This window comes from Podarcis liolepis (genome assembly GCF_965112155.1).
Source record: "Podarcis liolepis genome assembly, chromosome: 5".
In the NCBI taxonomy this organism is placed as follows: domain Eukaryota; kingdom Metazoa; phylum Chordata; class Lepidosauria; order Squamata; family Lacertidae; genus Podarcis; species Podarcis liolepis.
Window position 1 is genome coordinate 39,730,436 of NC_139556.1, and position 27,228 is coordinate 39,757,663.

The 27,228-nt window shown below is 44.4% G+C and overlaps 1 protein-coding gene across 1 annotated transcript; it reads right to left on the bottom strand.

Moving 5' to 3' along the window:
- Positions 1–9,731: 9,731 nt before the first annotated feature.
- FGFBP3 (fibroblast growth factor binding protein 3) lies at positions 9,732–12,319 on the bottom strand. Its single transcript, XM_083505349.1, has 2 exons — positions 12,185–12,319; positions 9,732–11,194 (listed from the first exon to the last, which is right to left on the bottom strand). The coding sequence occupies exon 2, from the start codon at positions 11,102–11,104 to the stop codon at positions 10,319–10,321; it is 786 nt and encodes a 261-aa protein (XP_083361475.1). The 5' UTR covers positions 11,105–11,194; positions 12,185–12,319; the 3' UTR covers positions 9,732–10,318.
- Positions 12,320–27,228: the final 14,909 nt, after the last annotated feature.

Consider the following 27,228-nt stretch of genomic DNA (forward strand, 5'->3'; position numbering starts at 1 on the left):
TCACTTCCCTGCCTCTTCACCCATTCGCCCACTCCCTCCTCACAGCAGCTCCTCTCACATCCTTTTGTTGCCTACCAAGATAGTAAATAACGGAGAGGCCACCTTCGAGTTCCAGTCAGAAGCGTGGGGGGGGGGGTTGAGCCTGCCGATCTTCGCTTAACTGCCAAATTAAAAATGAAGAAGCCCTGCATTCTCACAGAAGTATTCCGGTTTCAAAGCCCCATTTCATGTTACCACATGCCTGTTAATAGAGGGTCCATAATGCTCCCCCTATATACATGATTGTCATTGCTGTTGCAAGGGCCTGAGAGACTAGTCAGTGCTATGAAGTGAGCCGCTCTGAACACCCAGGGAAAGTGCTGTACAAATGGTAAATAATATTATAAAACCTTGCTTTAAAAAAATAAATAAATCCCCAGGCCCACTTCTAATAAAAAACACCATGTTTTCTTTGGGGTCATACCAAGTTTGCGTCTCTTTCAATTTCCCCTCTGGTATAATTAATTTGAACCTCTGCCCAGGCCCCCCAATAACTCTTTTCATTGATGGCGCTGAGTACTGGAATGTATCAACCAGGAGATGAAGAACCTGTGTGTCTTATGTTGTTGGACGACAACTCCCATAACCCCTGACCATTGGTCAGCATGCTGGCTGGGGCTCATGGGAATTGGAGTCCAACAAGTTCAGGGCGGGGGGAGGGCACAGCTGTTCCGATCTCTGGTTTAAGCTAACATGTTTTCTAAGCATGTGGAGAAACATTTAACCCAATTCATAGGCAGCTGGGGGGGGGGGGTAACATAAAAAACACCTTCCAGGTCAAAAATAAATTGGTCTGTTTCAGGAAGTCTGAACCTTCACAGTGCTTCACTTCTTATAATGTAACTGCAGGCAGGGCCCTATGTGTTGTTGTTATATTTATATTTATGTATTATGTCTATATCCCACCTTTTTTCTCCAATGAGCTCAACATACATGGTTCTTCCCACTCCTCATTTAATCGCCCCAACAATCCTATGAGGTAGGTTAGGCTGAGAGGTTAGTGACTGGCTCATGGTCACCCAGCGAGCTTCATGGTTGAGAGGGAATTTGAACCTAATCTCCAGGTCCTAGTCCGGCACTCTAACCACTATACACCACTGTTGGGGCTTCTAGCTGTAGTGTAGAATATATAGGCTGTTATACTTGGATTAGAAAGACTTGAGTCTGAATCCCTGCAGAAACATGAAGTTCACCAGCTCAGAATGTGTGGGCAAGTCACATACTAGGAACGGGGCGGCTGTTGTGAGGTTAAAATGAGATGATGCCAAACTCCACACAGCACTGAACAGCTTGGAGGAAGGATGGAATAATGAATTAACAGCTGGGAACTTTGATCTCTCACATTTCCTGCTTTTGGTCCTAATTTTGCATCGGTTCTAGTGTGCCATGCCATGCCTTGTATTGTCTCAGTAACAGCTCAGTATTGTCTACACTGACTGGTAGCCTCTCGCCAGGGCTTCAGCCTGGAGTTGGTTACATCTCCAGCTGGAGATACATGAATTTCCTGAATTTCCTTTGGGAGTTGCTGTTTTAAACACTAGAGCCTCCGGAATTGCTGTCAATAGGCACAGCAGTCTTTGTTATGGTCCAAAGCAGGGTCCTTATTGGTCCCTCTCTGGGTGGCATGACATCATGCCTTATCTTCAATAGGTCCTTCGGTTTGCCTAAATATCAGCGGATAGCTGCGAAAGAATAGGAGAACCACATAGGAGGGGGGAATATGCTCCTGCTATGTGGTCTCAGATCCAATGAAAACACAACTTGCCTTGGGATAAAGGAAACCCTCCCTCCGCCCCCACCCGCCCTCGCGTCAAAGTTGCTTGTGGTCTTGCCTTTCCTGTTAAAAGGGTGATGAATTGCAAGCTACGATTTCATGTCAAGGTACATTAGACAACAGAATCTGAAAGAGCTGTTAACCCTCAGCCCGAGGTGTCGGGAGGCCTTTGCTCTCTGGGCAGAGGCAGGCAGATAATTTTTACATCATTCGTCCTTGGACAGAGGCAGTGGCTCACTTCTAAATCTCTGACATCTTTGTGCCTATCAGCATGAAGCAATATTTCTCTGTGACCTTCTTGCTTATTCTTGTTAATTCTCTCCTACCAGTAGAATCTGAGCAGCAATTTTATTCATTATTATGAATGGGCTTTTATTTGCTATTACATTAATAATAATAATAATAATAATAATAATAATAATAATAATAATAATAATAATAATTTAAAAAACAACTCTATCCAGTGGTGCTGTTCTGCTCCATCAACAGGCTGCCACTACCACAGTGAAACTTCCCCTTTGTCTCTCCAGCAGCCTCCTCCACACCTTCAAAATATGCCCCACAGAGTAGAGGGACCCCTTGGAGCAGATTTGGGGAACGTGTGGAAAGACAAAGGGAAAGCCCAAACCATAATCATAACCGCAATAACAATGGGCAGGAGTATTCATTTAAGTACTAATGCAATATATACTGTATCTCTTTGGTGATTGCTATAATAAGCCAGTCTTTTCCTGATTTCTGATTCCATGTATTTCATAGAATCATAGAGTTGGAAGGGATCCTGAGGGTCATCTAGTCCAACCCCCTTCAGCTGTCCAATATGGGGCTCAAACCTGCAACCTTGGTGTTCTCAGCACTACGATCTGACCAACTGAGCTATCCAGCTTTTTCGTTCAGAAAAGCTTTAAGCTACATGGATGTGCCTGCTTTGCAACTCCTGCAAGACATCTATATATCTTGTACTCATGTCCACATACCCCAGTACAGAACGTACAGCGAGAAATGTTGCTGAATAGAGAGCATTGACATGAATAATGTTCCCTTCTAGGTACTACGCAGCTATTGCGGTTGACGTGGCATTTGTCCTTTCCCGTTAGAGTTTTTTTTGCAGCCCTGGGAAATTCTCATGGCCTTTGTCGCATTGAAAACTGTATGTGAGCAAAGTGGAATGTAATGTGCCTGTAACAAGGGCCTTGGTGCATTCCAGGAGGGGAGGGTCTTGTTCTGTGGGAAGGCTGGCTCTTGGTGAGTAAAATCACGCCATCCCCATCACGCCACTTCCTCTATTCAGGAAAGTGGGCTGAGTTAAGGGTGGCCCAGCCTTCTCTCTCCTGCCCCTCTTTCCCTCTTCCCCCCAAAGGTACAGGCATAATTAACCTTGTGAACACTTGAGAGCAATACAAACGAAACATTGGCCCTGAAGTGAGGGTAGCTTGGGATGTACAGTGCTGTGTTTTCACCAAGTAAGGCACGTAGAGTGGGGTGGGTGGATGGGGAATGGCTAAGCTGTAAGGCGCCAAATTATTTCCAAAGCTGTTTAATATTTTATACAGGATCTTGCTTTGGAGATTCTTTTCAATAATGAAACGTTTGTGGGGGGCAAGAGAATTAGCTCCAGCCTCTAGCATTTCCAGCTGAAAAGCCTTGGTGGTGTTTAAACATAAAATCCTTAGAAATCCAAAATGAATGAAGTAACTTGTTTTAGTAAGGAAAGCCTGCCATGGAAATGCCTATTGTTTTATACTCCCCCCACCTCACCCGCTGTTCTGTGTTTCAGAAAAGCAGCCGTAGAGCAATAGAGAGCAAAGTTAAATGAGAAGCAATCTCTTGTACATTTAAAAATTCAGCTTTCTGGTCTGCTTTTGTATCAGGGCTTGGGTTTTGTTTTTGTTTTTGGAAAAAATCCAATATATAATTTTAATTTAGTTTTCTTTGTACTGTAATATAACTATGCAAATGATTATTTAAATAAATTATATGCATGAACATTATAGTTAAAGTTTCTCTTCAAATATGAAATGAACGAGATCCACTTTTTTACAATTTTGCCCAGGCAGGTACCATCTGTGTCAGACTGGTATAAATGAATTTGGACTATTGCACTTCAGATCAAATTTATTTACTACAAGAGTGAGAAAGAAAATACATCAATGGTCAAATGTCAAGCTCTTTTTCTTTTGAAGGGTTGGTTGGATTTTGTCGCATCTTTCTCCAAAATCACAGGTCATTTAACATGCTTGTAAAAAAAAGAAAAAAAGAATCACTTTCCAACCAGTTTCAATTAACTCCGGTAATCAAGCATACTTAAGCTATTAACTAATGTTCTTCACTGCATAGCTAAAGGCAAGTTTTCAAAATGTTTCTTTCATCTAAACGGCTTCCATAGTGAGTCTGAGTTATATCTTTGGTCCAAACATGTTATATTTGGTTGTGCGACTCCTGCAAAAAACCACAGCCTCATGTCTCACCATCCTCTTCTTTTGTGCAGGAGCTTTTAGTAAGGGAAACCATGTAAAGTGATGCCATTAACTTTGCAACTTTCTCTGTATTCTAGCAGATAGGGGAACTTGCAGTGGTGTCACCTGTTGCTTGACAAAGGAGAGAGAAAATGTGATGTCATAAAGTTGTGGTGCATCCTGAAACAAGGCTTAACGGGAGCAAGGGCACTCACACAAGCCCCACTCCAGTAATCTTCACATTTATCGTAGTCCCAATGCTTTGTTGGGCTGTTCAGGGAAGGTTGAGGGGGGTGGTTTCTACCCTTGTAGACCTTCCCGACATACCATGGAGGTCAAGCAAACACAACCCCCTTGCTCAACATGGAAAGGTCAGGGGCTGAATGTGAGATGTGATGTAGAGAGGGATGTTGAAAGCAGTAGGGTTTTTTGTGTGTGTGTGTCCCTGTTCCCCCACCCATGATAGTGTTTCCATGTTCAGACAAATGGCCAAGCACATCTCTAGTGTGTGTATCAAATCATTGAATCAAGGAATTGTACAGCTGGAAGGGACCACAAGGGTCATCTAGTGCAACCCACTGCAATGCAGGAATCTTTGGTTCGCCATAGGGCTCGAACCCACAACCCTGAGGTCAAGAGTAAACAAAAGTAACAATATCCACATTGCTGGGGCAGGGGAAACAATGGCACTTAATTTCATGTAAACTCATTTCATGTCAGAGCTCCCGAAACAGTATTTTCTAAAGGTCAGCCTTATGAGGTGGAGAAGATGAAAAATGTTGAGCTGTTTAAAAGCCTGAAGGGAACTTAAGTGAGAGCTATAAATTCCCTTAGGTGAAAAAAGCTTCTTCTTCCATGAGCATCTCTCTCTCTCTCTCTCTCCACTGCTGCACCAGCAACTTCTTCACCATCCTCTTTTCTGATTCAAACATTTTGGTGCCTCAGCAGCACCCAGTGTGGGGCCTTGGGCCCAATCATTCCCATTGTGCTTCTTGCTCCCAAGAACAAAAGAACAAATAGATCAAAGATTTGGGGAGGGGGGGGGTGCTGCCTAAACAGTGTCACGTGACCAGCTATCTCTGGGGTTTGCAACCGTCAAACTGCAAACAGGCCCCAGTTATCCTTCACTATTCATGTGGAGGCCCAGGTTACCTAGCAACAGCTTCCTGCAGTCATTTGCATAGCTTTATACATGCCTGCGGCTGCTTCCTTATGATAGTTTTTAAACTTTTAGCTATTTCGAGCTTCATTCTGGGTGCCCCCATGGGTACAGCCTGTCTACCCATGCGGTGGTAGTACTGTGAAGCTGAAATAGTTTCTGTTCCACAGAAGCCCCCAAGCACCTTCATTCTTCAGCATTTAAGATTTTGTACAGGCACAAGTATCTCCGCAGTACTGGAACGTGTTACTTTCCATGAAATACAATGTGCTAGGTGAAATGCTTAGGGCAGTGGTTTTCAAACAGGGTGCCGTGGCACCCTGGAGTGCCTTGAACAATGGTCAGGGGTGCCGTGGGCAACACTGGCCTCTACCCCTCTTTCCTTCCCTCCCTTCCTCTGATGCCCTCTCACATCTCTGCCTCTGAAAGGCTAGCACAGCTGTTTGTTGCAGCATCCCTGCCTACAAGCTCCCCAGGTGAATGGTGCCTCTGGGGCTGGCCAGGGGGTGCTTCCCAGGCCCCTGTGGGGCAGTGTGAGGAGGCACCTCTCTTTGGGGTGGGGGGGGGCAGCTCAGAGACCAGAGGCAGCAGCTGCGGCTGCCCAGAGGACTCTCAAGGAGAGGGGAGAAGAGAGGAGGTTGAGGGGAGCCTCCACAAGGGAGGGGTGAGGAGCTGCCAGCTCTGCAGGCAAGGGGTGACACAACTGGGCTTCTGATCCCCACAGAGGTGCCGCCGAAAGAATGTAGTTGGTCAAGGACTCAAAAATGTTGAAAACCTCTGGCTTATGGCATATTATCCAAGCTCGGATGCTATCCACTTCTGTATCACTTCTGAAAAATCAAAACTAATCACCTGATTGTGAAGTTGGACCCTTCTTGTCTCAAGGGGCCCCTACTTTTATATGTCGTGGAAACTGCCAAGATAAAAAGTCCCATTTGTTATGTCAAGCTCATAAAAAAAAAAACCACCTCTCTGATTACCTTATTCTTTCATTATTGCTATTCTTTATTTTATGTGTTTGTCTCTCATTGAAACATAAGCTCCTTAGATTTTTTTTCTTAAAATTCCTCAGGTAGAAGAAGGCAAATCTAAGTCTCCCTTCAAGGCTTTTAGAACAAAGATCAACATTCTTACCCTCCAATATTTTCCCAACTGTTCTTTTACTATAGAAAGCAATACCTCTTCCCATTTATCATCCTCGTATTCGTTCTTCAGCATCTGCTTAAGTGAAAAGGAAGAATTGGCACATATGTGTAAATGTAAGCACCATTCTCCCAATCAAAACAGGGCAAGTTTTTAGGTAGTTCCTGGTTTGCAATGTTCAATGCTGTAGTCTCAGGGAAAGTTGACCATGTTCTACAGCTGCATGTACAGAACAGTCCTAAACCTTAATATTGAAAGCAAATTCTGAGCTTGATCTCTCTTGGAATTTGCCACTGGATAGAAGCTTTTTAAAGGCAAGGTTTAAAATGTAATTGCTAGACTTCCCTTGAGAGAAAGTGACATTCTTTGGATAGACTGCGGGAACTATGTCCTATATATATATATATATATATATATATATATATATATGTGTGTGTGTGTATATATATATATATATATATATATATATGTTTTCGTAGATTTTCACGGGTACAGGAATGCAGGTTTTGGTGTCCTCGGGTGTCTTCCCGTGTAAAAGTTGGGGTGTCTAGGCGACGTTTCGACGAGGTCTCACTCGTCATCTTCAGGCTGGTGCTTTCGGCTTCTTGTTACTGGAACAGAGCGGGATCTCAGTGTTTGAGTTCCTATAAATACTGTAGAGGGGTGTGGTGTATTGCCTCAAAAGTTCTGGGCAGAGGGGAAGTTCCCAGGCTAGTGTTCTTTTCTTCTTTTGTTCCTTAATTACTTGAGGGATATCTTGAGTGATTTCTTGAGTGATATTCTGAGTACCACTTAGGTGGGTCATTAGGTGTGGATTAGTTGCTAAAGCCTTCGTGTCTTGACCTCTTGAATTTGTGAAGAGTTTTTCTGGGAAGATGGCTGTACTGCACTTAGTTGTGCTTTGGCTTGGCTTCGTGTATAGGGGCGAGCTGTGGTTTTGTGCCCTGTGCCAGCCAGATCTGTGTAGGGATTGCAGGGGGGTGCAGCATCCGGAGTTGCCACTATGGTTTGGTTACTGGATGGTGTCTGTAATTTATCTGTGGAGAGGGTCTGGGTTTGGGTCTGGTGTGGTTGATTGGTGGTGGCGTTCTGTGTGCCTCTGGATCTGGTGTCGGTTTTTGTGGGGAGGGCTAATTTCCAGATACCAGCAAAACAGGGTTAAGAAGCTAATCCAAAAAGAAACACCCCCCAAAAACCAAGACACGGAAGAAAACAATGGCATGGCCCTCCTTCCTTATATCAAGGGCACTACAGATAAAATTAGCAAAATCCTCCATAAACACAATATCAAAACAGCCTTTTGCACCAACCAAAAAATAGCCAATATCCTCAGAAACCCCAAAGATAAAATCCAGTTGGAAAACCAAAGGGTCTATGAAATACCCTGCAAAGTCTGCCCAGCCACGTACATTGGACAAACAAACAGACGAATAAATGCACGTATCGCAGAACACAAGAATGCCGTCAAAAAAGAAGAAAAATCTTCCTCTCTTTTCCAACACATGAAAGAAACAGGACACGAAATTAATTTTGCAGATTCCAAATTGCTCTTTAACATGGAACATCACCACAAGAGAATAATCATGGAAGCCATCGAGATAGAGAAACACCCTCACAACATGAACAAGCGTGACGACACGTCCCGCCTGCCAGACATCTGGAAATTAGCCCTCCCCACAAAAACCGACACCAGATCCAGAGGCACACAGAACGCCACCACCAATCAACCACACCAGACCCAAACCCAGACCCTCTCCACAGATAAATTACAGACACCATCCAGTAACCAAACCATAGTGGCAACTCCGGATGCTGCACCCCCCTGCAATCCCTACACAGATCTGGCTGGCACAGGGCACAAAACCACAGCTCGCCCCTATACACGAAGCCAAGCCAAAGCACAACTAAGTGCAGTACAGCCATCTTCCCAGAAAAACTCTTCACAAATTCAAGAGGTCAAGACACGAAGGCTTTAGCAACTAATCCACACCTAATGACCCACCTAAGTGGTACTCAGAATATCACTCAAGAAATCACTCAAGATATCCCTCAAGTAATTAAGGAACAAAAGAAGAAAAGAACACTAGCCTGGGAACTTCCCCTCTGCCCAGAACTTTTGAGGCAATACACCACACCCCTCTACAGTATTTATAGGAACTCAAACACTGAGATCCCGCTCTGTTCCAGTAACAAGAAGCCGAAAGCACCAGCCTGAAGATGACGAGTGAGACCTCGTCGAAACGTCGCCTAGACACCCCAACTTTTACACGGGAAGACACCCGAGGACACCAAAACCTGCATATATATATATATATATATATGATAAGCAAAACTATTGTGCTCTATGTAACCAGTGTGAAATGGGCTATGTGAAGTAGCAAGAGCTCTGATAAAAGTTATAACAGTCTGTTGATAAAATTGCTGCCACGGCTCTAAGCATAAATCCCAGCAACTGTGATACAAACTATGTGGGTCAAGAACATTTTGACCGATTATGTTGTGGAAGAAGAAGAATCTGACCGAGAGTGGGAGAAAAAACACACCCTACCTAACAGAACGAAGGTCTCCTTCAGTACTTCTCAGAGGCTCCACAGTGCAAGGGAGGTGGAACGCAGAAAGCAATAGCTTATTATGGTGACACTTCTATTGGCCCATAAATACTGGCTCTTAGCTATTTCAAGCATTTGACAATAGGGTGGTACATAAATTCAACCATGTCACTCTGTATCAATGGCTAGATTCATTAAGATGGAAGGCTAGAACAGTGAATTTAAAACTGGTGTGTGTGTGCGTGCAAGCGTGCGCGCGCGCACACACACACACGCACACACACAATACACAGTTTCCCCAGGACTGAGGGAAGTCCTGTGAAGATGTAGGGAGCTAATAACTTGACTGCTCAGCAAACCTCCCTCATATGCTAATGCTTCCTGGGGCATGAGGGCACATTTACTGAAGCTAAGCTGGTTTTGGACTGGCTAGTGGCTGGTTGAGAGGCTGCCTGGGACCTTCATGTATGCTACGTTGCCTTGCATTTCATCTTGCTTTGGAGGGATACAAACACATTTAAAAAATACATAAATAAAAGTTTGTAAAATGTGATAGCATTGATACTGATAGCAGAGATTTCGACACTGTGTAATGAAATAACAAGCACAGGTTGCTGTAAAATAATTTCATTTATTATTATCGTTAATGTAATTACGCCCAGTAGCATCTATTGTGTTAGAGAAAGAACCTTGCGATTATTTTTTAGACATGGCAAACCCAAATATCTTTTATTAGCTGAGAATTAGCTACTTGATTGTGGGTAGGGAATAAACAGCCCGATGCAACAGGACAGTTAACAGCTGGAGCACATCTAGCATGGAAGGAACAATATGTCTTTCATCTTAACCTACCTTTTTCTAGTGCACACCCTCGGCCACTTTGTTAGCAGCTGCTGCAGGATTAGTAGGAATGAGTAAGTTATACATCCCATAAAAGCACAACCGCCGCATCCTGCCTCCCCTTCCTCACTGCCCCAAATCTTCACCCACGCTCTGTTGGCGCTCAGAAACTCCCATCCCACTTGACTCTATTCACCCCTGCCTCCATTTTGCCCTCGTCCCAAACCACCACATTTGCCTTCATTCCTTCCAACACTATCTCTACCTAGGCTGTCTGCTGTACACTCTGCCTTTAACCCCCCTTGCCTTTAACCCTCCCCCCCACCCCGTGCCCCACCCTTCTCCCAATTCTCCAGGTTCAGCCATTCCAGAAATTCACAAAGAAGTTACATAGCGAATGCCACTTCTCTTCGCAGTAGGCCTCGACCACGCCTGCATTGAGCTCTGTGGGCTGCTCAGTGCCTCCTGCGACCGATGTAGGTTGCATGCTGGAGGGCTGGGTTGGGACCGCTGAGGAGCCGGGGCCTCCTTTCCTCTTCCCCTCTTTGTTTCGCTTGGCTGGGGCCTCCGCCTTGGCTGGGCTGCTGATCGCCCTGTTCCTGGGCGCCTGAGGTGGCTTCTGCGGGGCTGGCGCATCCTTGGCACGGCCTTTCCCCTTGGATCTACCTTTAGCAGTCCCCTCAGTGGCCCCCGGGGCGTCAGTGCCGGGAGTGGTGGGCACCAGGTGTAGCTGCGCTTCAGAAGTCCCCTTCTTGCTACTGCAAAGCCGGGATTTGAGCGGGCTGCTGTCCTGGCATGGGTGCTGCTTCTTGCGGAGTTTACCCAGGATCTGCTTCCAGAACTGGCGGCCTTTGGAGCTGTAGGCAGCGCATAGCTCTGGCTGGCCCCGGTAGACACACTGCTGCCTCTTCCCACCCTCCTCTCCAGGCTGGTGGCAGCTGAGCAGGAGTTCGGTGGCTTCTTCGCCAGAGATCACCTGCCAACTGCACAGGTGTTTGTCACGGGTGGAGAACTGTCCAGACTGTGCCCATGGCGAGGAAGCGGGCTTCACTTTTTCGCTGCTCTCTTTGCTCTTCCTGCCGGTGGTGCCTTCCAGGCAGCTCAGGAAGAGAAGGGTGAGCGGAAGGGTTTGGGGGAGCCTCATTTCCTGAAGTCAGGGGAGCTGTTGACATTTATCATTCAAAAGCATCCGTGATAGAATCTCAGTTGAGGGGCCCTCTACATTCCCAAAGTCCTATAGTGGAGAGAGATATAGGTCAGCTGTGGACACACACTGGGCAGATAAAGATGAGCAGTGATAGCTCATTGCAAGCAATGCATTCTTCGTATCTCGAATTCTCAAACCTTCACTGGCATAAAATTCTTTTTAACTCACTGTGTGACCCTCAGCAGTGGGTAACGCCTCCAGTACCTACCCTTTGTGCAAAGCAGACACTTGTTATGTTTGTTATGCATGCGTACCAACCTGGTATTTTGTGTTCCTAACAGCACCCCCTGGGATACCCAATAGCTTTTATGCAGTTATATCAATGGTGCTGGATTTGGGCAGTAAGCAAAACTCCTCTGCATCTTTTGTTTTACACAGAGAAAGACTAAAAACTTGGCAATCTTAAGTAGAAAAGCCACCCCTGTCTACATTCAACAGAGGAGTTGCATTCCTGTTTGAGTGCCATCCATGTGGTTAAAGTGATTGTCCTGACAACATTATGACAACATTAACAACAAACACAAATTCGTTTAAGATGCATTCAGAGTAAGCACAGTTGTTCTCAATTGGCTTACATCTGAGTAAACACATATAAGATTGTGTTGTTAGAAATCTATCAGATTTCTTTCTATGATACCAGAAAAGTGATAGCAAGGTTTCGTTGAAGTGCTCTTTTCTACTGCTGCCTTCCTCTCTTCTCCACACCCCCATCCTGCTTTTAACAAAGACATTTCAAACTCCCAATTTCTTTCCTGCTTTCCAGGTTTTCTTTCGTGCATTTTCCAAATGCAAAACCATCTCTCCAGTTTGGTGCTGCTCTTAAGACATCATGAATCTGTTGGTTAATTTGGATGTGAGATCACTGGTTGCATGGTGCAAAAAAACAAATATTTTTGCTTATTGCAGCACCAAAGAAACTGCGTGGGAGGATCCCCAAACTTGTCACCAAACTAAATTAAACAGTTCCAGTACTGACCCCCCCCCCCCGCGCCCACTCCTTCTGGCGGTTATACTTACAGTTCATTGCAAGAGGCAGAGAGCTCTCCAGGAAAACTGCAAGCCTGCATGTAACTGTAGTCTCTGTTAGAGAACTGTACAGAGCATGCATGTGTTATCAACAGTCCAGTAGGGGCCAGCCACAGCCGAGGCCCCTCCCCAGTCTTATGCATGCAAACACACACACACACACACACACACACACACACACACAAAGAGGAGAATCCTGAAAAACAAACCTCTTGACAAAGAGCAATCATGTTCTGTTCTTTACGTATTTATAGGCAACGTACTGAATAGCTAAATAAATATGATCCCAATACTCACTGGCAGAATTTGTTACTGCTCATCTCACAGTAGCCCCACTATCTGCTCTGTTCAATTTAATCACTCTACAGCATTAGCTCTATTGCAAAGTAATGATCATTCACGGTACCCATTCAAATAGTTCTTACTATTAAGATGGCCATGGCAGGTTCTGCTCCTTGTAGGCAAAAGCATTTCATTTGCTTAGACTACAGCCATTTGTTTTGTAATGTTGCCTAACACCTCAAAAATGAATTTAACTGTCAAGGAGCCAAAGCTACACAACTTTAATGACAACTGTCTGCCGAAAGTTTGGAGCAATGAAATCAACTCTCCCTTTAAGTTTGTACCACATTTAGAGAGAGACAGTACATAAGATGTTGTTTTGCTGGTACATGACTGCAACCAAATTGAATAAAATTGTACAGAACACAGTCACACAAAATGTAAGATCAATCTTTTTCAGTTAATCTTTTATGTTGCAAAGGTAATTTGTTGGAAGCCTACAGAGCTTGAAGCTCAGTGACTGCTAAAAATTTTTTTAAAAAAATAATCTCTACTGCAGTTGATATTATTATTATTATTTTACAATGCAGCCTTGTAAATAAGCATGCTGAAGTTGCTAGCCGATTAAACATTGTGATAGTCTGCCCGTACATAACCGTGTTGCTCATTTGTAGCATGTCAGTGACCTTGAAAGGGGGGGGGCAGCTTGAGAAAGATGGAGAGTTCTTCTTTAATTTTAAAAGTTTCATACTTGGTAGAAGTGACTGAACTGGTGGTTTACTTATAAGTCAGTCATAATGGAATTTTATGGTGTTTTAGGTTAGTTGTAGATTTTCTTTCGAATGTGTATGGAAAAGAGAGGCATACATATTTTAAATAAATATTGTTAAATAATTACATTTCCGCCCCCCTTGCAACACAGCAGATTTAATACAACGGCTGCACGAGCTATTTTCATAGTCTCATCAGCTATTCAAAAGAGCAAATTAGGAACAATAATCCATTTTTCAGCATAAAGGAGACACCTAGTGGCCATTTTTTTAAAAGCAGGGATGCCTTTTCTTCTAATACTGTAGTGCAGGGGCTACTGAAAGTGGATCCTGAGAGGTTTCTTACACCTTTTTCTTTGAAGAGTCTTTTTTTTTTTTTTTAGAACATCTGAAAAGGGCATGAGATGTGAAATACTGAGTATTCTGATTACTTGAAATTAATTGTTGTGAGAAGTTGTTCGCTGCTCTAAGTGTTCAGGCTCTGATCAGTTAAAAATGTAAACCAACATAAATAAATGAGATTAATGTGCAAAGGTAATCTCAGAATTCACTCTCTGTGTAGGATTTCTCCATGCAATCTGACTGAATAGTACCAGACGACTCGTAGATTGTTCAAAGACAGAGCCTTTCCACAAATAGCTTATACATGTATAAGCTTTATGTTTGGAGGGCAAGAAGAGGTTTTCTGTCATGATCCCGATTCCCTTCCATTTACTGAGTCTATATAATTAATATACAGTGTCTGTGGGAGAAGCTTCAGAATTGCTCACAGCTTCCCTTTAAGGCAGGGGTCAGTCATGCTGCAGTTAGTGCTGTGGCAGGAAAAATGTGGCTCGCATCTCTAGTGGGTCTGCAACAGACACGAGTTTTGGAGCAAGAACTTTCTATTTCAGATCCTTACAGTGAAACCCTAAGGATGATTACTCAGAAGGACAATGCACTATTATGTTCTATGGAGCTTACTTACTTCCAGGAGTGCGTGCATTGGATTGAACCACTTATCTGGGAGAAAATCCCATTGAAACATACTTCTGAGTAAACATACTGTTAAGAAGGTTGCACACCACCCTTAATCTCTGCCAAGGGGGTAGTCAAATTCCTGGGGGTTCCAGGAGATCACCCACTGTTGTGTTTCTCTTGGAAAAATCAAGACACAGCGGAGGCTAGTGTCTTTTAAGAAATATGGTTCATTTTGTACCTTCAATGGATGGGGTGCAGAACATTATATCCCAAGGGTGTCTCTCCTTGCCCCTCTTATAGCTTCAGCAAGGCTGGGTCCAAAGAAGTGGTCAGTCATGGCTCCCAATTTCTCAGTGCAACCTCCTTCAGCCAGTGCCAAGATGGTTTTGCATATTTCCTCCTTCTTTCTGGAATACCTTCAGAATTCAAAAAGGACAAATTTTCCTGTGACATCACACACACACACACACACCACCTCCTCTTTTCCATTGCCAATGACCCTTAATGGCTAAGTACTGGTTCCCCATTGTTCCTTAATAGCTCACTTGCTAATTGTCTGGCACAGTTCTGCAGCTTCTATTTTCGCCTCATATCACAAATATTATGCAAATACTAGTGTTTATTAATTTCTACTATTCACTAACAGACTCTGGTACTCTAGATCTATGACACTATCAAACCAGCACTCAAGCCTCTGTCAACTTCCCTGATGGCAATCGTAATAGCCAGAAGGTAGGCAACCCCAGCCTTCATTTGGATGCAAAATTGCACTTTCTTATATCACTTGCATACCAAAAATGATATAAAACATGAGCGGCTTCTGCCTCACACTGTGGAAATAGGACTTGGATAGAATGAAAAAGCATTGATCTAGGGAAGAAAGAGGTCGTTTTCAGCCTGAAATACAATACACAGTTATCATCCTGCGTGTTACTGAAATCTCTGAGACAATTACCTTAAGCTTCTGAACCAAAGGATTTATTCGCACACCACACTGGCTTGAACATGAAGCAGCTCATAATGACAGGGGCGATAACTATGGTTAGCTTTCAAAGCAGGGCTGCACTGTTCTGAGAACATCTGCTACACTCTCAGGAGCTCAGCCACTGGGAACGGATAGATTTCTCTGAGAATGAAAGCAAAGCTTCGCAAAGAAGTAATGCCGTTCACTGAAATCTGTCCTTGTAAGTCTAATTTTCATATGGCCTTAATGCTAACCTTGATTGTGTTGCTTTTTACACTCATTTCTACTTAGAATCCACTACCATGGCTGGCTTTGCCCCAAAGGCCAAGTTCAGCATGGAGGCTGCTCAGCTCTTAATCATCTGACATCACCTAACAATGTTAGGTGACCAGCTTTTTTTTTAGTGCAAACCCACCTAGTGTGGCACTTTGAAGTCCACACAATCAGCTGGTTGTCATGGCTTCAATGTGCCTCACACAATTCTGTGCAAGAACCAATGCTGAACTGATCTCACAGAAAGCAGTGAGCAGCATTTTGAAGTCCTAACCACCAACTGATTGTCAGTGCATGCAGACAGCCTTGTGCAGTGCTTTAAAGCCTCACCGATGACCAGCTGATTAACAGGGTTTCAAAGTGCTGTGCGTAGCATGGGGATTTGCAGATGCCACCAATCAGATGACCAACTTTCCAATAGACAAATAGTTGCTATTGCACTCAGGTCTTGTGGGCTTCCTAAAGGGCCCTGGTTGGGTCCTATGACAGGATGCTGAACTAGATGGTACTTTAGGCTAATCCAGTTGGACTCTTCTTACGTTTTTAAAAGCCATATGTTGCCCCCCAAAAGCAGCCAACAATATGAGGAGGCTATTTTGAAGAGGGTATGGACTGAGGATGGGATAGTGACCAAGAACCCACAGTTCCTTAGTGTAAACATAACAAAAATGGGAGGCTAATGAGGTTCTCAAAAAACGAGCTATGACTAACAAACAATTTCATTTTTCACTTCCTGCTAGTATGACTGCTCCAAAATGAACTAAGATTGTCAGCTGAGAACACTGTCCTTCAATCTCACTTCAGCCAGAAAAGTCACCAAGGTCACGTCCACAGCATACATTTAATGCACATTTAAAGGACATAGCTTCCCTCAGATAATCCTGGGAATTGTAGCTTGTGTGTTAAATCATGTGCTTGGACTCTAGTGCTCTCCAGATTTTCTGATGCGAACTCTCAACATCCCTGACTGTGGCTGATGGGAGTTGGCTCCAACAACAGCTGGCCACAGGTTCTCCATCCCAACACGAGGTGATATCATCATCATCATCTAGACAGCTGAGGCACGTTCTTCCTTCTACCAAAATAGATGCTCAGGACAGCTGCTGGAGTGATGCACAGGTGTCAGAATGCATGGGAACACTGTGTTGGTAGAGAAACTAGGAAGTTTATTTGCATGACCAGGATGAACATATGTGGAGGTGAATCAGGAGACAGGAACAGTGAGAATGGCAGGGATGAATGTGGAGGTGGAGGTATATTCACAGCCTGTTCTTTTCTTCCCACAGACCTTGCAAGCTGTGAAGATATCGATCAAAATGTAAACACGCTTGCTATGGTGTGGGGATTCAAATGATGGCCAAAATTAATGGAGTAAAAATGTTCTAGCAAAAAACAAATAGAACTGCCAGCAAACTCTTTCAGTGCTTACTACAAAGTCTGCTCTGAAAAAATGTGTGCCTTGCGATGGAAGGTGTGGCAGTTCTATACGGTTGTAGGTGAATCCCACCGAGGGTGTGCAATGTGGCACAGTTGAGAAAATGTGTCAAAATATCCGTTGTACTGTTTGCACAGAATCAGACCCCAATCAAGGGGGTGAGGGAGAAGCTACATGTGACTTCTATTCTTCTTCAAATTGCCAGCATGGGGGCCTGATCCAGATCATGGGTAGGGAGCATTGTAACATTCACTGGACTTTCTTTTCTTTTCTTTTTTGGTAATCACCATCATCATTTTATGTGTATGCCACCTTTCCACAGTTAAAACAATGCTCAAGACGACTTACAATATGAAAAGATTTGCATGATTACAAACATAGCAAAGTGGTCATGAAAATAAATAAAACACAATAAAAACTACATAACCAAACTGAACAATTTCCACATAAAAACGACGATACAAAAAGTTAATATCAGTAACAACAGCAAAATCTCCCAATGAAACTTTCCCCCCAATACCCCAGTCCATGCTGGGCAGCAGCCTCAGCAGCAGTCCTTATGAGGCCAGGTGGAGAGAAGCAGGAACGGGACCCTCAAGCTCTCAGCAGGGGAGATGCAAACTGCAAGTGTGGGTCTACCCCTTCCTCCACAAAAATATCTATTATCCTACTCTCCCCCCTCCCAAAAAGAGGTTGGGGTAGTGTTCTCCTCACCCGTTATCTTCACAACGACCCTGTGGACACTGGCAGAGGAAGGAGGGTGCAGTGGGTGTGGTACGCCCCAGGTGCCATCCTTGAGGGGGGGTGATATTGCCCCCCCCCCGCCACCCTGGGACGCTCACCCCTCACCACGGGTGGCTAGCCCCAATCTCTGCCTGTGGGGTAAAATGGACTAAGAGATAATGACTGACCTAAAGTTACCCAACAGATTTGCTAGCTGTGAGGATGTGTTGTCACATAATCCAGCCAATGAGTTCATTTCACTAAAACTCAGACAGGGGGAACCGTTTAATACTTTTGTTTTTACTCCTAGTTGTTGTCATCTTTGTGCCCAGTTTAGTAATTAATATCACATATCTGCTTTATGTTCAAATGCACTTTGGGGACCAAGAGAGGGAATACTGGGATATGATGGCATAACTGTTGATAGGTTTCTTGACAAGAGGTTCATTTGGAGCTCAAGTGAAACAGATGGATGCATCACAGTTTCTTCTTAAGGATCACTGCTATTTTGGAACGGTATAATGAGCCATACTGCTACGTAACCTAGGGGCCCATATTGAAAGTCTGTCTAGATAATTATTCCTAGAGTTCTGTTTCTGTAATACAGTAATAATAGTAAGTTTGTCAGTGTTTGTAGAAAAGCAAAAAAAAGAAGGAAAGGGTTCTGACCTCCCTTTATCTTCTCAGTCTCCTTGTCGGCACAAAAAGAGTCCACGGGAATATCCTTGCAGAGTTTTATTAAAAGTCTTTGTGCAAAACACGACTGAATACACACCAGCACCAACCAACCCAAACACCAGCCAACACCCCAAACCAACATCTCTCACATATATATACAGCCTGCTGCAAGCCGCTGAGTCATGCTGACCCAGCTTTATTCACATTAAAGAAACAGCGGCCATTTTAGCCGTGACACCCCTTCTGTTTCTTAAATGCGAAAAACCCCAACAGAAACCATACATTACAACAATACAACAATACATTATATACATAAACCCAGTTTTGTCATCAGTTCATTATGGCATGTTGCTGGCAAAGGCTTGGTAAACAAATCAGCAATATTATCTTGTGACTGACAATACTCCAGTTTGATTACCCCATTCTGTACACAATCTCTCACATTCGCATGACGGATAGCAATATGTTTTGATGCGGATTTCATTATTTCCGAGCCTGCTAATGCAATGCACGATTGGCTATCTTCATACACTTGGATAGGCAAATCTACTTTACAATCTAGATCTTTTAGTATCTGTATAAACCACATGATTTCATTGCATGCTAGTGACAGGCTCCCATATTCTGCCTCACAGGATGAGGTCGCAACAAATCCTTGTTTCTTTGACCTCCATCCAATTATGGAATTGGCAAACATCATAACCATTCCACTTGTGGATTTTCTAGTAGCTACACAGCTTCCCCAGTCCGCATCAACAAATACTTCTAGTTTTTCATCTTGTGTACTAGAGATCTTTAAACATACATTTAATGTCCCCTTTAGATATCTGATAAGCCTTTTCAAAGCACACCAATCGGCAGTACTGGGTTTAGATACACGTTGGCTCAGAACATTAGTAGCACATGCAATGTCTGGCCTTGACCACTGGCTTAAATACAACAGTGATCCTATTTTTGAGTGATACAACTCAGGCTGATCAAATTCATCATCACATAGTGTCTTTGGGAAATCTGCTGTCATGGGAGTCTGAACTGGCTTGCAGTTTTCCATGCCAAACTGCTCTATTAAATGAAGAATTTTCTCTTTCTGGCTCAATAGGAAGCTTCCATCAGCTTCCTGCCTTACTTCTACTCCCAAGTAATTGCTTACAGGCCCCAAGGCTTTAAGCTTAAACCTCTTTTCCAGTTGGCTTGTGAGCTTCTGGATCTCATCTGTGGAACTCCCTGCCACAAGCAAATCATCAACAAAGACTAAGAGCATTAGATATTTGTTGCCTGTCCCCTTGGTGTACAAGCATGGATCAGCCACACTCCTTTTAAAACCAAGTTTTACAAGGGCTTCATTTAAACACTGGTTCCAACACCTTCCACTTTGTTTGAGACCATAAACAGCCTTTCTCAAACGCCAGACTGCACCATTCCCCTCTTCAAACCCAGGGGGTTGTCTCATTAACACTTCATGGTCTAAATTTGCATGCAGATATGCAGCATCAACATCAAAATGGTGCACTGCTAGTTGTCTTACAGCAGCAATGGAAAGCATTAAACGAAAAGTTTCACTCTTTACCGTGGGAGAAAACACTTCATCATAACTCTCCCCTTTAATCTGAGTGAACCCTCTGGCTACTAATCTGGCTCGAAAACGTGGTTCCCCAGATGCAAGGGTTTTCCTTTTGTAAACCCACTTGCATGACACCACTCTGCCACCAGGTGGTGGCATTATGACCTCAAACACTTTGTTACGTTTAAAAGAGTCCATTTCTTCTTTCATAGCTTGTTCCCACAAAGCACGTTCCCCAGGGGGTAAGTCTAAGACTTCATTATAACTTTGTGGTTCCACACAACTCACATTGCATACTCTCACTCCTCCTAGGGTCAAACGCTGAGGAGGTACACCCTTGTTTGAACGCTGGGAGCGCCTAGGCACAACTACTTCTTCTTCCCCCCTTATCTCTGGCTCTTCTTCCTCTAGAGAAGTATTATCTATTGCCACATCTTTTGGGGAAATCTGTGCCTCCTCCTCATCCTGCTCCTGTGTTGCCAATGGCTGAGAAGAAGCCTCTTCTCTTACTTGCAGGGGCAGTAGGCAATCAGGGTTGGCATGGATCGCAGTCCATCTGTCCTGGTCAGCGAAGTCTGCACTTCGTGACAGAACCAAGCGTCCTGGGCGTAAATTGAAACGCCACCCTTTGCCATAGGACTGGTATCCCACAAACCGCAGTTTCTGTGCTCTAGCGCCCCCTTTCTGACGCTGAGCTTTGGGAATATTTACATGTGCCCAAGAACCCCAATTATGGAGCATTGTCCACTCTGGTTCTTTCCCAAACAACACACGATATGGAATATCTTTTATAGAGCTAGACCAGGTTCTATTAATCAAAAAGTTCGCGGTCAGAAAAGCCTCGCCCCACAGCCTATGGTTGTGGCCCAATCCTGCATCCACTAGCAGGCAGTCCTTTACTGACTGTATCACAGCCCCACGTCTTTCACACAGACCATTTTCAGCAGGGCTATAAGGGTTAGTCAAGCGATGAGTGATCCCCTTACGTTGCAACCATGCCCCAAATTGTTTGTTCAGAAATTCTCCGCCCCTATCTGTTTGCAACTGCACAACAGGCCGAGCGAAGAGCTTTTCAGCTTGGGCAACCCATTCTCTGAATGTGGGGAAACACTCAGATTTCTGCTTTAACAAAAACAGCCAACTAAAACGTGATTTGTCATCTATTACCAGAAAAGCATATCTGGCGCCCCCTTCAGTCTTCTGTGGAAAAGGGCCTATCACGTCACAATGGACAAGTTCTAAAACCTCTTTAGATACTCTGTCGCTTTTAGAAGCCACAGGCTTCCTCTTAGATTTGGCCATTTTACATACATTGCAATCTAGGAAACAGTTACAGCTATTTACTTTTAGGTTCTTGCACACCTTTTGCATCTCTGAAAGCACACGGAAATTGGCGTGACCCAGTTTTCTGTGCAGTTGATGTACGCACCCCTTATGAACTGGCAAATTATCCTGAACCACCTGGGCTGCTTTAACAGGCTTGTCCTGCATTACATATAACCCATTTTCCAACTTTGCATGGCCACATACCTGAGTTCCATTCTTTATCAGACAGCCATCCTGCGTGAACTTAACACTATACCCTGCATTAATCAAACAGCTTACAGACAGTAAACAGTAGTCCAAACTGCTGACAAACAGAGTCTCTGGTAGAGTAGTGTTCAAGCACTGCAGGAAACATGTTCCCTGGCCATCAATCTTGCTTCTACGACCATCAGCAAGATAGATTGAGTCTTTTCCATCAGCTGGCTTCTCCAGGGTCTTAAAGTCCTCCCGACTGTTGCAGATAATCCTGCTGCTGCCAGAGTCCAGCAACCATGTTCCTCGAGGTATCTTTCTCTCCTCCCGAGAAAATGCAGACACAAACTGAGCAGAACGCGTGTTCTTCTTCCCTGAAGAGAACCCCTTCTGCTTACGTTTCTGTGTCGATTGCTGTCTCTGCTCCACGTCGTCTCCTGGAAGTCTTGCCCTGCATTGACGTTGGAGATGCCCGGGTTGGTTGCATCTATAGCACCTCCTCACCGCCATGGCCAAGTCCAAACCTTGTCGTTGCTCCATTGGCAGATTCTGCTGCTGGCCCCCTCGGCTGTAACTCCTCCGCTCTTGGAATTCAGCCTGTCTATCTGACCTTCTTTCTGCTTCTTCGGTCAATCTGCCAACCACATACTCAAGGGTCAGATCTCGGGGACGCATACTCTCCATGCTGTTAATCACAGGCAACCAGCTTTCAGGCAAACTTGAAAGGATAATGTAGGTTTGGTCAGTCTCATCATAACGCTTACCTCTCTGCTGTAGTTGAAGAAACAGAGATTTCAGCGTTTGAAGATGAGTTGCCAAACTCTCACCTTCTTTCATAACAGTCCTGAACAGCCTTCTGGTCAGAGAAATTATAGTTCCAGCAGTTTCTCTGACATGCATTGCCCTTAATAAATTCCAGCACTCAAACGCTGTGCTGGCATTTGCTACATGCAATAACTGAGAGTTGCTCAAACACAGCATAATTTGGGCACGGGCCCTTTCATCCAGCCGTTTTTTCTCAGCAGAGTCCCGTCTCAAAACCTCAGTTTCAACACAGTCCCATAGTCCATCTCTTCTTAACAACTGCTGCATTTTAATTGACCAACTCAGCCAGTTGTTTTCTGAGAGAAGTTCAAAAGGGATGCCTCCCCCAATATTTACAACTTGGGAAGACTGGAAATCTGCCATCTCTGCTGGTGCTTGCTGAGCCCCTTCTGTGGGGCCTCCAGCAATCTCTCCTGACTCTCTCTTTAGAGTCCAACTGGATGGTCCTGGCTGGCACTCACCGGCTTCTAGCTGCTGCCTCTGTTGACCCTCAGGTCCCGCCTGGCTCTGCAACTGGTGTAGCCGCTCTGTGAGTCGCCTACTGTGGTCCTCTAGCAGTTCAAACTGTTCCAGTAGCCGACGCTGAGTGCTTTCCTGATCCTCAGATCCTAGCCGCTCCAGCGTCGCTGCAGACAGTTACAGCTTGCCACCAACTGCTTCAACGAACAGCCACTGTCTCCGTACACCACCAGGACTCACCAGCTCCTTGCTGAAATGCTGTTAGTCGTTTTGCACTCTGCACATGCTCAGAAACACTGGGCCCATAACCTGTCAGTGTTTGTAGAAAAGCAAAAAAAAGAAGGAAAGGGTTCTGACCTCCCTTTATCTTCTCAGTCTCCTTGTCGGCACAAAAAGAGTCCACGGGAATATCCTTGCAGAGTTTTATTAAAAGTCTTTGTGCAAAACACGACTGAATACACACCAGCACCAACCAACCCAAACACCAGCCAACGCCCCAAACCAACATCTCTCACATATATATACAGCCTGCTGCAAGCCGCTGAGTCATGCTGACCCAGCTTTATTCACATTAAAGAAACAGCGGCCATTTTAGCCGTGACAAAGTTCAGTTCTGCTCAAAGTAGAGCTCACTTTCAAAATTGCAGTGCTACTAATTTGGAAGAAATATACGTAAAAGGTAAAGGTAGAGGACCCTGGACGGTTAAGTCCAGTCGAATTTGATTATGGCGTGCATCACTCATCTCCGCTTTTGGGCCGAGAGAGCATATAAAATGCCTGGCAGTTGTATCTAAAGCTAGCAAAGTTCATGGCACTTTCATTCATCCAGGAAGAACTGTAATTTCCCCCCAGCTACGTAGTGATTAACATTCTGTATTCCCATGCTAGCTTTCACCTTGTTATATTTCAGCCATTTTGTGTCAAACCAATGTACTGTATACCTATCAAATTCTGCTTTAATTTTAATGGCTTTTCCCCAAGAGTAATGGGAAATGTAGTGCGTGACCTCGTTGTGTTTAAGCCACTAACGCGTACATACCTTCAGTTAAGTGTTTTGCAAGAAAATGGATATTGGTGATCTGACTGCTACTTGCATTTCTGAGAAAACAATCATACATTCAGACTGCAGTCAACTGTATAGAATTATACTCAACAGATATAAAACTTTGTTGCTAAGTCAGCATTCACGACTTTATTTTATGGAAAAATTGGCAATATGCATAAAACAATCTTTTCCATTTTTGTAGAGGTAAGCAATAATTTTGCAAAGTACTTTTAATCCTTTATAATTTATATAAAACATTTAGTGAAATATATCCAACTGACTACTTACCTAATGACTTGACTGGGTTTCATCTGAATAAAACCTTCTCAGGAAAAAGTGTTAAGATTTTGCTGGCCTAATATTACATTCCTTGTGCAAATGTAAATCAAGTCCATTCAACAGACAATGGGCGACATCCAATAATGTCTGCTTGCTTGTGCAACAGAAATCCATGTGTGCAGGGGATTTCCAGCTAGTCTTTCCCCCCATCCAGCCACTTGCATGTCCTCAGAGCAGATTTGGGGGGCACACAGGGGTACCCATCATATTAACTAGGGGTTAGCTCATCTTTGGTCCTCCAGATGTTGTTTGACTCCAGCTGCCATCAGACGCAGCCACCATAGCAAACAGCCAGGGATGAGACAGCCATTGACAACATCTGGAGGGCCAAAGTCTTCCCACCTCTGCTTTGGTCTTGTGCATTACTGACTTAATTCAAAAAGTGGTAGGTCTGTTTGGGCAATCTCCTACTCACTTTCCTGAGTGGGACCTTGGACTTCTGCCTCCAAGCCTTGATAGCCAAGGTGCCTGAAATCCATCTAGGAAAACTATATACATGCATTTCCCAATTCAGAAACAGATCTGTAGCAGCTCCCTTGCTAGATAGGAGTGTTTTTTAAAAACTCAATATACCAGTGTGAGAGTTTGGACCATGTAATGAGTCTTGATCTGGTGACCTGGCACAAATGCTACAAAATCTAGAGGTAATACAGATTATGGCTGTTGTTGTGAACATGATTTTTGTCACTGAGACAAAAGGATAGGAAAACAGTACGCCTGCTTGATGTAGCTGTATTATTACACTGGATTCAAATGAAAGAAGTGTTCATTTTGGCAAAATTGTACCAAGCTTTTAAGGAGCCTTTCTTTAATAGCCAAGTTGGATTTTTTTCCCCTTATGGAAATACATTTCTGCTAGAAGATTTCATTTTCCAGAGAGCCAAACAGTACCATAAAAAAAATGAGAAACAAATAATTACATTTCCCATATAATCATATCTTCATTAGAACTTGTGCAACCCCACTGGCTTCACATTTCTTTCGAACAGCATAATCCCAATATAGAGCAGCAGCCTATACAAGCTTAAATACCAATGCAATAGATGATATTTTAAGCCCAGAGCAAACCCTGTTAAATACAAGCACAGGGGCTAGGTAACTGTGCCCCACATGATGTATTTTACATAACTTGTAGAGTATTGTTTTAATAGTGATCTTGGGGGGCTATAAATATACATACAAGAGGAAGGCAAAAATAAACTTCCATTGATTTATACATTCAGTTACCATCAAAGAAGATTTAACATTATAAATTGTACAGCTCTGTTAAAAGTTGTGGGCAGCACAGTAAGATGTGAAATAATTACTACACTGTGCCTGGGCATAATTTACACAGCTCATTACCATAATGTCATAGCACATATTTATATATGTACAGAAACATGCAATTAACCATCTGTCTTCACATCCCTCCACCCTTCTACAGCTGCTCTGCAACAACAGGAACTCACAGTGCCATCAAAGCCTTAGGCTCTTCTACACATTTACTGTAGCTCCGGCACACTCCCACTGCTGGTGCTTGAAGCCGTGTACACATGGCATTGGCCAAAATCCATACCTATCTTGCTCCCATCCCATTTGCAAATGTGAGCCACATTCACTTTGCAGTGAAACTGAGGTGTGTACACTTGAGACAGCTGTTGCACATGCACAGATGACAGTTGGTTGCTTTGAGGTGGAAATTGCAGTCCAACAACATCGAAAGCAACATCTGTAGGGTCACACGTCCTCCACTCTGTGCTTAGGGCAAACAGGATCAGGGGTGTACAAAGGGAGAGCGGAGGGGGTGGGCCGCCCCGGGCATGCCCGGGGGGGTGACAAGATGGCCCGTCGCCTCCCCCAGCTGTAGAGTGATGGAGGGTGTGAACACAGTCAGTGTGAGCGCCGCTCATGCCGCATTCGCATGGCGTCTGTATGGGCTGCTACGCCTGCGCAGTCTGCACGGGCTGCCGCTCGCACACAGTGTCCCTACGGGCATCCGTATGGGCTGCTGCTCGCGTGGTAACCATACGGGCTGCCACGCATGTGCAGCCTGTATGGACGTCACACATGCGCAGTCCCTACAGATGTCATGCATGCATCACCGGGTGGTTCACCCCTCCCCTTGGCGTTCCGCCCGGGTGACGGAGAGGGTTCCTCCGCCACTGATCAGGATGATGTCAGCACCAGTGAAAGGGGGGGGGCAGATAAGTGTTGCACATGGGGGCTTCCTGTTCCAAAGACTGGTGAATGCATTAAGATACAGTGGTACCTCGGGTTACATACGCTTCAGGTTACATACGCTTCAGGTTGCAGACTCCGCTAACCCAGAAATATTACCTCGGGTTAAGAACTTTGCTTCAGGATGAGAACAGAAGTCATGCAGCGGAGGCGCAGCGGCAGCAGGAGGCCCCATTAGCTAAAGTGGTGCTTCAGGTTAAGAACAGTTTCAGGTTAAGAACAGACCTCCAGAATGAATTAAGTTCTTAACCCAAGGTACCACTGTACTTCAGTTTCTTAAATATCTGTTTCAGCTCCTCTCACATCATAGAGTTGGGAATCATGGTTCTTGTGTTAGACCATGCTTGCTCAAACTCGGCCCTCCAGATGTTTTTGGCCTACAACTCCCATGATCCCTAGCCAGCAGGACCAGTGGTCAGGGATGATAGGAACTGTAGTCTCAAAATATCTGGAAGGCCGAGTTTGAGGAAGCCTGTGTTAGACAATCAACCTTCAGTCTTACCATTGCCTCTAGATACACCCTAAGAGAAAGACTAGTAGATCGCTACTCAGTTATGCAGGAAAGAACTTTCATGCAGATTGTTGCAGACTCAGGAGTAATGTCTAAGGCTCCAAACCAATGCATAAGACCCACTGCACACGCTAGGACTTCTGTTCTGATCAAACATGCAAAACTTCATTGGACCCAACCATATGAGTTGGGTGCCAATGGATGGGTCCCAAGTGATCGGGCCCTTACATTTTAGTTAGGTCATGATCCCAACTGTGAAGAAGCCATGCATGGCAGATAGAGCTATCAGTGGCTATTAAACATGTAATAGTGAACCCCTGGAGACAGACAGACAGGCCATGTATCCATAGCAATGACCAGAGGAGGAATGACCACTGGGTGGAGCACAGAGAGGAGAAACACTAAGGTGCACCTGTAGAAGCAAAACTGGACACCTTCATCTGTCCCAGCTGCAATCAAACATGTCTCTCCT